Source organism: Nicotiana tabacum, chromosome 5 (assembly GCF_000715075.1).
Source record: "Nicotiana tabacum cultivar K326 chromosome 5, ASM71507v2, whole genome shotgun sequence".
Classification (NCBI taxonomy): Eukaryota; Viridiplantae; Streptophyta; class Magnoliopsida; order Solanales; family Solanaceae; genus Nicotiana; species Nicotiana tabacum.
In genome coordinates, this window is record NC_134084.1 from 89,908,411 (window position 1) to 89,920,145 (window position 11,735).

The 11,735-nt window shown below is 37.1% G+C and overlaps 1 protein-coding gene across 1 annotated transcript; it reads left to right on the forward strand.

Annotated features, from left to right (window-relative positions):
- The first annotated feature begins 264 nt into the window (after positions 1-264).
- LOC107806941 (L-galactono-1,4-lactone dehydrogenase, mitochondrial-like) lies at positions 265-6,815 on the forward strand. Its single transcript, NM_001325796.1, is given in 6 exon segments — positions 265-971; positions 1,554-1,804; positions 3,371-3,556; positions 4,102-4,513; positions 5,428-5,568; positions 6,490-6,815. Coding segments are annotated over 6 exon segments (1,764 nt in total). The 5' UTR covers positions 265-341; the 3' UTR covers positions 6,634-6,815.
- The last annotated feature ends 4,920 nt before the right edge of the window (positions 6,816-11,735 follow it).

Here is an 11,735-nt window from a genome sequence, read left to right on the forward strand (position 1 = left end):
GTCAAATGATTTTGGTGGAGCAAAATCCAAGGGACTGTTTTTAAAATTTTAAACAAAGCCTTTAAGAATAAAGAACAAGATAATAATACAGTAATATTTTTTGTATTAAAATTCTATAGGAAATATTGCAAGGTAAATTTTACTCAAAAAAAATTGTCAAGGGAGTCAGCGTCATCCCAACAAGGACCATGGTCCCATTATTTTCCAAACAGAAACTTCCTAAACCATAAAATCACTTAAAACGATGAAGAAATAATCTTCTTCAGAAAAACTTCGCCACTTATCTTCAGTCCAGTGTTCCACTAAACCTCCTCAAAACCCACCAAAACGACAGCGTTCAAATGCTTCGTTCTCTCACTTCCAAGCGCTCTCTCCAATCCCTTCTCCACTACCACCACCACCCTCTCCTCCGTCCAAATCCGCACCCTACCCCTTTCAATCCCCGCCCCTTCTCTTCTACACCGGGTCCCACCACATCCGAATCCGAACTCCGTAAATACATCGGCTACACACTTCTCCTCTTAGGGTGTGGTGCTGCCACATACTATTCCTTCCCTTTCCCCGAAAACGCCAAACACAAAAAAGCTCAGTTATTCCGCTACGCTCCGTTACCCGATGACCTTCACACGGTGTCCAATTGGAGCGGGACCCACGAGGTGCAGACCCGAACTTTCTTGCAACCCGAGGCGATTGAAGAGCTCGAAGGGATAGTGAAGACTGCGAATGAGAAGAAGCAAAGGATCCGGCCTGTCGGGTCGGGTTTGTCGCCCAATGGTATCGGGTTGACCCGAGCTGGGATGGTGAATTTGGCGTTAATGGATATGGTTTTGTATGTGGATGAGGAGAAGAAAACGGTTACTGTTCAAGCTGGGATAAGGGTTCAGCAGCTTGTGGATGCTATTAAGGAGTATGGGATTACTCTTCAGAACTTTGCATCCATAAGAGAACAGCAAATCGGTGGCATTGTCCAGGTGGATGCTTTATTCTGCCTTTTAGTTTATGTGCCGACATTTCATTTTCGGTCCGTTCCAAAAAAATGACAAATTTGTAAATTTGAATACAATTTAAATTTTGTCAATTTCTTGTGGATTGGTTCATTTTTGGGACTAAAGAGTAGTGATAGATAACTTAGAGGGTTAACTAAAATACATAGTGTGTCCATTCCAAATGTTCTCCCATATATGTGATATTAATTAGAGGTGGATTGACAGAGTAACCTATGGATTCACGGAATAAGTTGTCCCCGTGTATAGATTAGAACTTAGCTGCTTGCTAACTGTTTTGTGGTGGCCTGAAATTTTCCTCTGGAAATTTGTGAAATGATAAACTCTGTGGGAAGTTTATGGATGTGCTCGGTTTATCTGATATAGTACCTTCTTGATGTATATCCTATGTAAATAAAAATCTTAGTTTTGCTTATCAATCAAAGGGAAAAATGTTCAAGCTGGTTCTGTATTCCGTGTTGTGTTTCATGGGAGAGCATCTGTTTTGATATACTGGGGACTGATTGGGGAGATTCTTAAGCTTTTGTTCCTTTGAATTCAAATTGTTAGGTTGGTGCCCATGGCACTGGTGCCAAGTTGCCTCCAATTGATGAGCAAGTCATAAGCATGAAATTGGTTACTCCTGCCAAAGGCACAATAGAAATTTCGAAAGAGAAAGATCCAGAACTCTTTTATCTAGCTCGATGTGGACTTGGGGGCCTTGGTGTGGTTGCGGAAGTCACTCTTCAGTGTGTTGAGAGGCAGGAGCTTGTAGAACATACTTTCCTGTCTAACATGAAAGATATCAAGAAAAATCACAAGTAAATATTCTCTTTTTTCTTGAGTGATTTGTTTCCCTTTTTGATAAGCTCTCATAGCTGTTAAAGTAGAACTTCTTAGTGGATTTTCTTTATAAAGAACTTGTTACTTGTTAATATTGACATAACCAAGCTAGCGATTTGCAAGCATCCTAAACCCTAGCTCAAGGGATCTTATTGAAAAAAAAGTGAGTAGTTTTTACAAGCAAGGATCATTGAAAATCCTTTGATTTTCTTGCTGCTCAATCCACTAATTAAAATTAGAGCTATAAGCCCTAATTCTTTTCCTTTCCTATTGCGAGAAAATGGTCTTCTATGGCCACCTACAATTTGATAGGAGAAAATGACATTTTCAGATCTCATGTGTTATTTTCAGTTCTCTTATGTGTAAAAATGAAGATCTCTTGTAAAAAAGACATAAAACTAAAAACATATTTATAAAGGACTACAAAACCAATTGACCCTCCCGTTGCTGCCCTGCTTCAATCTATCTTTCCTTTGGGGGTTAATTGATATTTGCTCCAGTTTATCCATCAGCTGCATCATACTGGTCAGCTTCCAATCTTGGCAGTTCCTTCTGTGCATGATGTTCCATGTGTCCTGTTCATCATTGAACTATACTTGCATGAGGGTGCATCACAAAAGGCAAAAGTTTGGGAATTCCTTCTTTAGTGTGCTGTTCCCAATCATTTATCATGCCACAATCTGACGTGTTATAAATCCTAATTAAGCTTTGAATTTAAAATTAAGCCTTGATTTAGTGTCGTTGCTACTCTATCTCATTAGTATTTTCTGTATTTGTGAACCAGAACGTGTGAGAGAGGAGGGAAGATGATAGAGATTACCAAAGAGATTAAATAGAATGGTGGAGAAGAGAAGAGATGAAGCAGAGATGAATCATCACCAATATGTAGTGGTAGGTAACTGCTGAAAGGAATGATGAGACTATAGAGTGAGAGTCGTAGTCCCTTATAGGTGAGCATTTATTTATCACATATTATACCGGCTGGAGTAACATGGTCATTGAGGACTCATATAGCCGACAACAATTTGTTTGGGATTGAGGCATAGTAGTAGTAGTAGTTGTTGTTGTTGGTTGCTGTATGTTGTACCTGTTTGGTGCGTCTTCTAGTAGACAAAATCCAGTACAAAACACCTAGTTTACATTTCTTGTAAAACAACCCGCTAGTTATTGTGAATAACCAATGTCCCAGTTCAAACTATAGTATTGCAAAAATCTGGGGATGTCAGTTAAATTATGACTAGCGTTTCCTGGACTTGGACTGCACTGTAGCTTACCAGCGGTTGCTCCAAGGGAAACCTTTCTTGCCTTCTTGGTTTTATCAACTTTAATTGAACTCTTTAGCCTACCCTGGAGTGTAGTTGAAGTTTTTTGCAGCTTCTAAGTGTTAACGCTGATGATTTGTTGCACCTATGTAAATTTTGTTACTAAAGCAGTTTTTTGTTAATGATGGTGCTTGTTTCACATATGTAGCATGGTAAAGCACATTTATTGCACTTGATGTCCTACGCTTGTGAAATAATGCCGCTAACATGTCATTACTTCAGGAAATTTCTATCCGACAACAAGCATGTCAAATACTTGCACATTCCATATACTGATGCAGTTGTGGTTGTGACATGCAATCCTATATCTAAATCGCGAGGTCCACCAAAGCATAAACCTAAATATACTACAGAAGAAGCCTTGCAGCATGTACGAGTTCTCTATCGGGAGTCATTGAAGAAGTACAGGTATGGTGGCATTGAACTGGCCTGTAAAACCATATTTCAGAACATTCTTTTCCTTGCATTTCTGCATGACGTTCTGTTGTTGGACGAACTTCCCCATGTAGTTTTAGCTGTTCTTGTATACTGCGGGGCCCATTTTGCACAGGACATTTTTCTGAAAGGGAATGGATGAAATAATAAACTCTTTCTGACCTAGTTTATGTGACGTAATTTTAAAAATTAAGACACTTGCAGTAATAATATTATCTGAACAATATTCATAAATTGCAAGAATTCATTTAGCTATTCGTTTTAGCTGTAACGTTTTGCTTATTGAACTAACATTTCAACCACTGCTTTAAAATTGTGTTATATTACATGTAATCATCATTGATTGACGAATACAAGTAATAGTGGAGAACGATACGAAAGCATTAGTTGAAAAATTTGTTTGATAAGCAAAACATTACAAGTAATCCAGTATTACTTGTTAATGCTGAAGAGCCTATGTTTCTATTTTTAAAATAATGTTTAATTACTTGCTAAATAAGTTTTACCACTTGTTGCAGAGGGCAAGTTGCTGATTCTGGTTCTCCTGAACCTGAGATAGATGAACTATCATTCACTGAACTGAGAGATAAATTACTTGCTTTGGATCCTCTCAACAAGGAGCATGTAATTGAAATCAACAAAGCTGAGGTGGAATTCTGGAGGAAATCAGAAGGATATCGAGTAGGCTGGAGTGATGAAATTTTAGGCTTTGACTGTGGTGGCCACCAATGGGTGTCAGAGACATGTTTCCCTGCAGGAACCCTGTCAAAGCCTAGCATGAAAGACCTGGAGTACATTGAGGAATTGATGCAGCTCATTGAGAAAGAAAGTGTGCCTGCTCCTGCACCTATAGAACAGAGATGGACTGCTTGCAGCAAAAGCCGAATGAGTCCAGCTTATAGCTCAGCGGATGATGATATATTCTCATGGGTAATATTTTAGCATGTGAATCTTTGCTTTGCTTATATGAAAAGCTCCTTTAGGCTGGAGCCTAATTATGCTCCCTAAATGTTGCACAAATCCAAGAAACTACTAAATCAGAAATTAAATATAAAACCATGAGGGGTCTTTTGTTTAAATCTGTTTTAGATAAAGTAAAAACTACGATTGACCTTTTGTTTAGCAGTTGAATGAATTCTCACTAGCAGTTGAGTGAATACTCTGTCATTGTGGTTGAGGTCTTCTTTTTTGAGGTTCACGACCGGATACTCAGCACAAAATGCATGCAAATCCAAGCTGTGAACTGATTTAAGTCCCTGATCCAACTGCATCTTCTTCAGGAAAAGAAAAAAGATTTTAAGCCCATGGATGGTGATACTTAGTTGAGATGTGCCCACTAATGCTGACAATATAAGTAGAAATAGATCTTGAATGAGGACAGAAGTCCTTGATCCAACTGCATCTTCTTCAGGAAAAGAAAAAAGATTTTAAGCCCATGGATGGTGATACTTAGATGTGATGTGCCCACTAATCTGGCAATATAAGTAGAAATAGATCTTGAATGAGGACAGATGGGTTTTATAATGTTTATCTGAATGCAAATGCTGTGCCTTCGTTTTAATTTACTTTCTTTCTATGAAAATTTGGATAAATACTAGATAACCTTCTATTCAGACAGTGAAGTCTCTCTCTGCTTCCACCCAAATCTTTGATTATCTTTTTACACCTGATATTGTTGATGCATATGGAACAATATATGGATTTTCTAGAGGAGCTAGGTGGAATGTAGTTGATTTGTTGTATTAGTTTGGATGTCTGTAATTTTGTGCAATCTTTGGTACCTTTTAATAAAATCTTACCTTATCAAAAAAAAAACCCTTATATCCCTATCAATATGTTGCTAGGTTGGAATAATTATGTATCTTCCAACCATGGATGCTCGGCAGAGGAGGCAAATCACTGAGGAGTTCTTCCACTACAGGCATATGACGCAAGCACAGTTGTGGGATCATTATTCTGCTTTTGAGCATTGGGCGAAGATTGAGGTATGAGTTATTTTTCAGAACTCTGTTTAAGCCAAGTCATATAGGAGCATATAAGTACTGTTAACCTACCAGTTCCTCTTTGGTTTTGTTATTTTTGAAGTATCTAAAAGATGAAGTCAGTAATGATTCTTTAATATTGCTGAGGAGAAACTGTGCAAGATAAAAGAGATTAGATCTCCTCTACTTCTTCCACTATTTTGCTGCTTTAGCTCCTCTTGTTATTGTGATTTTGCAATTCTGAAGAACTCTGAAATTGACGGGAAGATAGAGCTATCTTCTTGTACCTTTCCATGCTCTTGGCCTTTACTTTCTTTAATGATGTTCAATCTTAGAGGTGGTTCAATTCGTCAAACTGCCTGTTAGAAGATTGATCGACAAACATGCTTAAAATATCTAGTTGTAGTTCCTATTATCAAGCATAAGCTCGTCCTAGGGGATCCTTACAGTTCGTTTTCATTCTAAATTGCCTAAGAAGTTACCTGAGAAGATTCTCAGTTGAAGTGCTAGAAAGAGCCTATTCAAGATTTACTTCCTTGATTTGACACAATCATGTGACCGATATCTTCATCAAAATAAAAAATAAAAAACCATGTGACCGATATGCTGCAAAGCATTATTAGCTCTGGTTCTGCTAACAATGTAGAAAGTGGGACAAATATGGAAGACATCAAATTGGAGTTCCACCTGTTCGTTTAAATTATTGTCTCAAAGCATTAACTATTCTCTAAATTCTTATTTCAAAGTAGATTGCATCTTCTGACATAAGGCATGAAACTATAGGTTATATAACTTCGTTCATAGACACTTGCTTTTAGAATTTAAAAATAAATTGAGACAACCATATCTGTAAATAAAGTTGACAGTTAGGTACTCTAAATGGAGTGGATCGCGGTTACCATTTAACTACCTGTTTACTTCCAGGTTCCTAAGGACAAGGAAGAGCTCGCCGCTCTGCAGGAAAGGCTAAAGAAGAAATTTCCGGTGGATGCATACAATCAAGCACGAAAGGAGCTGGACCCAAACCGCATCCTTTCTAATAACATGCTTGAGAAGCTCTTCATCTGAGGCTGTGTAACTGGTTTCTTGGTTGGTTTACATCTTTCTTGTCAAATCATTTTATTGATAGTGATATTCATCATCATGTTTCTTTCAAAGCAAATATTTTGCGGAGGAAAATTTTGTCCTGTACATTGTTGTTCAGAATGTTAGTTAAAGGAATTGTTATAATAATGCTTGTCATGCATTGTATATGCTTGAGCCAGTCTCCAACTTGATTACCGACTTCAAGGACAATTTATGGATAAATCTGGAATCTAGTCTGAGGTTAAGAAGAATTAGTTATGACTTCAAGTATGTTGTTTCAGTAAGGATGATGCAGCCTCTACTAGGCCAGTTCTGCACACCGTTTCTTGAGCAGTTTTCTGAGGATTCTAATGTACTCTGAATAGTTTGGACTATTGTTGAGCCTAAATTTTATTTTCCTGCAGCAGCCAAATTCTTGTGAATAGAACATGTCATGGTTGTTTTAAATCCAGATTTGAACTGGGTAACCTCTGCTGTTATATGTTTTATTCAGTTACAATAGTTTCTGCTCTCTTCAATATGCCAATTTGATGGGCCGGATAATTATAAAGTTTAGTTCCGAAGCAAGAACTCGTACACGAGTACACAGAGACGGGTGGTGGAGCGAGGAATGTAAATATTAAAAGATATTTTATTTTTAATATTCAAATCCAATATAGTACCTATGGGTACATAAGAAATGTATTGAATCGATTCTTTTTAATGAATAGATCCGATCGCAACTTCGTATATGGAATTCAAAGGGATCAAATAGGAAAGGTTACTCTGAATCATAGAACTATAATGAAATATACGATCAACCAATATTTATCGAATTTGAAAAAGAGTCAAAAGAAATGGTTCGAGCCTCTTATTTTGATTTCTCGAACCGAGAGATCCATGAATCGGGATCCTGATGCATATAGATGCAAATGGTCCAATGGGAGCAAGAATTTCGCGTACTCCTCTTATTTTGATTTCTCGAACCGAGAGATCCATGAATCGGGATCCTGATGCATATAGATGCAAATGGTCCAATGGGAGCAAGAATTTCGCGTACTCCTCCTGTTCGAATTGGGGTTTGAAACCAAACTCCTCCTCAGGAGGATAGATGGGGCGATTCGGGTGAGATCCAATGTAGATCCAACTTTCGATTCACTCGTGGGATCCGGGCGGTCCGGAGGGGACCACCACGGCTCCTCTCTTCTCGAGAATCCATACATCCCTTATCAGTGTATGGACAACTAGATACTATGTTTACATATGGATTCCTACATCATTACATTCCATTTAGGATTAGGAATACGCGTAATCGGACCTGCTTTTTACATATCTCTATTGTGACTCTATTCACCTCTTTGAGTGAATCGAGAAATAGGTTTGATTGTCCATCTTTTTGATATATATCAGGCATTGCATTCTTCGGATAATTCAAATCGAAGCAATTGGATGTCCAACTCAGGCTTATATGACATGACCGATCTATTGGAGTAATAGAAGTGATGTGCAAAGAATTGTTAAGTGATAACACTTGTTATATAGTTATTCATTTTATGATTCATGATGGATGTTCTTTTAGTTATATGGTCTTTTTAACAAGAGATAGCTAATACAATACACGAGATTTTTGTAGCAATTTTTTTTGTGTGGAAATTTTACCTCCTATAACAAAGTTTTACCCCCAATTTATTATAAATAAAAACCCTTTTAAAATATTATTTTCTATAGTTACCTTTTATTTTTTTATAGCAAAGTATGTATTTATGGCCACTTCCTACCATTAAGCCATTAAATATGCTGTCTAATATTTTTCTCTCTCATTCTTTCAGTTTATTTCTCTCTAGACGATCTCTCTCTCACAGAGCCATTGCCTTCCCCATTGTTGAACAATGATTCTCCTTTATCTGCAGGTTCTCTCTTTAGATTGTTCTCAAACCCTAAAGTAGATTTGTTGGATTTCATCTCTGTTAAAAGGAGTTTCAAAATGTCTTGATCACAGTTTTTGATATGAGTTGTATCTTTTCCCAAAGTGGAGCGGACATGGTCCGTTCATAGCTGAATTGATTTTGAATGTTGACATGGAAGAGGAAAGGACAGAGGAGAGGGTGGCAGCGGATAATGGGATTAAGATTAGGTTTGGGATTTTTAGTTTGTACAATAGTTTTCTCTTCTTGTATTTAGATGTATTTATATGTATTTGATAAGGCATACAGAGGAGAGTGTGGCAACGACTAATGAGATTAGGATTAGGTTTGGGATTTTTAGTTTGTGTAGTGGGTTTCTCTTCTTGTATTTAGATGAATTTATATGTATTCTATAAGACACATATTTATATAGTGGTTTTCTTTTAGATGTATTTATATATATTCGATAAGGCATATACTGATTTTTATTTTGTACAGTGATTTTTTATTGTTGTATTTAGATGTATTTATATGTATTTGAGTTCATACAATAACATTTTTAAATACATTGTTAGTTCTATCATTTTGATGTTATTCATCAATTAGCTATACATTCAATCTAACTGTATTCATCTGTATTTTCAACCTAACTGTATCCATCTGTATTTAAAACAATAATATAATGAAATACAGTAAAATACTCTCAATACAAATAGAAAAACAATGAATACAACCAATGTAATATACTCAGTATACCATGTATTAGGAAAAAATAAAATATTGTGAATACAAAAATAAATTTGAATACATCGAACAATGAGAGAAAAAAAACTCGAACTGTATCAGAAAAAAGAGGGACTGAAACTCTAAAGAATGCTTTATTTTTTGGTGTTTAGCGTATGATACATCTTCTCATTAATTGGATTGATAATGTTGTGTGTTAGAATTGATTTAGGTGAGTTATATTAGGAATGTATCCCGTTAAATTAGCAGCTTTCCGTTATTAAACAACTGAAGAGACCTATTATTACGTTGTACTCATGAATACATGGTATAAATACATGTGAATACAGCGGCTGATAGCTGGACTGCCCTGATTTTAAGCCGAAATTTCCTACTGTATTCATGCATACAGCAGCTCGAATACATCGAATACATTATTATAGCAACTGAAAGGTAGCTACAGAAAGTAATTATGTATACGGTAGCTATATGAAGTTAAAAGCCACTAAACAATAGTCATTTATGAAAATTCCTCTTTTTTTTGGCACTTCCCATTTCCCATGATGCTACTTTGTTTTACAAGTTTTTCCATATACTTTTTCTTTCTGGCTTTATACTTCTTTTTGTTTGTGTATAAGGTAAAATCAGTTCATATTAAATGCTCGTATAATAGAGTGACTCGTAAAATCAGAGACTGGTGGAAAGCGAGACAGGTGGAAGTCAAGATCGGTAGTAGTAGTATCAGATGGCACCGAGAAGCCCTCGAAGGGAATGTTGCTCACGAAGACAAATGAATGCCTATCACCCGATATCATTTAATGAGGAATATTCTGCAGTATTAAATACATAGTCCATTATAAAGAATATGACATTCATTGCCTGCAGTTACACATTCTTCAATGCCCTCCATAATTATCATTTAAGAGGGGCTTGATCTTAGGATCTTGTTCTCTAGGTGTCACTATAAATAAGGATTCCAAAACCATTGCAGGGAGACGAATTTTCTGACAAACTTATGCTATATGTAACGACCCAACCGGTTGTTTTGAACAGTAGCGCGTCGGCGATTTGAGGCCATGAGTATCTTCACTTCAGGTATTATGACTGGTACATGTGGCCGGAATTGAATTTTGAGAAGTTCGGAGTTAATTTGGAAAGAAAATTCTCATTTCGGAAGCTTTAAGTTAGAAATTTACTAAGGTGTGATTTTTGAGTAAACGACCTCGGAATCGGGATTTGAAGGTTCCAACAGGTTCATATGATGATTTTGGACTTGGGCGTATGTCCGAATCGGGTTTTGGATGACCCGGGAGCGTTTCGGCACCTATTGTGAAAATTGGCATTTTGGAAGAATTTCATAAATTTGGGTTGAAGTGCATTTCAATGTTATCGATGTCCGTTTGGGATTTCGAGACTGGGAATAGCTCCGTATGGTAATTCTGGTATTGGGAGCACGTCCGGAAGTGGATTCATAGGTTCGTAGCTCATTTTGGAATCATTTGGCGAAAGTTAGAAATTTGAAGGTTTTTGAGAAGTTTGACCGGAAGAGGACTCTATGATATCGGGGTCGGATTCCGATTCCGGAAGTTGGAGTAGGTCGAATGTGACTTGTGTGCAAAATTTGAGGTTAATCGGACGTGATTTGATAGGTTTCGTCAGCGAATGTAGAAGTTTGAAGTTCTAAAGTTCATTAGCCTTGAATTGGGGTGTGATTCATGATTTTAAAGTTGTTTGATGTGATTTGAGGCCTCGAGCAAGTTCGTATCATGTTTTTGGATGGTTGGTGTGATTGGACGGGGTCCCGGGGGCCTCGGGTGTGTTTCGGACATTTTGGGCTACTTTGGATGCTGATTTTATGATATCTGGTGTTGTTCTTCATGTTCGCGAGGATCCCCTCGCGTTCACAGAGAAGGATTTGGCTTTAGGGATTTTGTTCTTCACGTTCGCGAAGAAGGAAATCTTTGTTGCAGAGGTCTGATTTCGGAGGCTCATATCTCGCAATCTATTTGGAATTTAGAGATGATCTAATAAAGAAAGTTGTAGATCTTTGTGTCTAGTTTTCATAAATATAAACCATTTATAATTTGGATTTGTGTACAATAAGTTATGGCTGGTACGTTACAGGCTGTCCGGGAGATGAAGAAGAAATTTGTGTTGCACAAAGCTGACTTTGGAAGCTTATATCTCAAAATCTATAAGGAATTGAGAGATGACCAAAATATGATAGTTGTAGATCTTGGTGTCTATCTTTCAGAAAGTTAAACCATTTATTATTTGGAGTTTTGCACAAAAACGTATGACGATTATACTAGGGGCTGTCTGAGAAAAGTTTGGAAATGGCTTTCGATAATTTTGTTTATCGCGAACGAGATTTGTCACGACCCAAACCTATGAGTTGCAATGGGCACCCAGTACCTTACTTAGTTGAGTACCAAAATAACGTATCTTTCTGATTACATCATCATAGGTAAGTGAGCC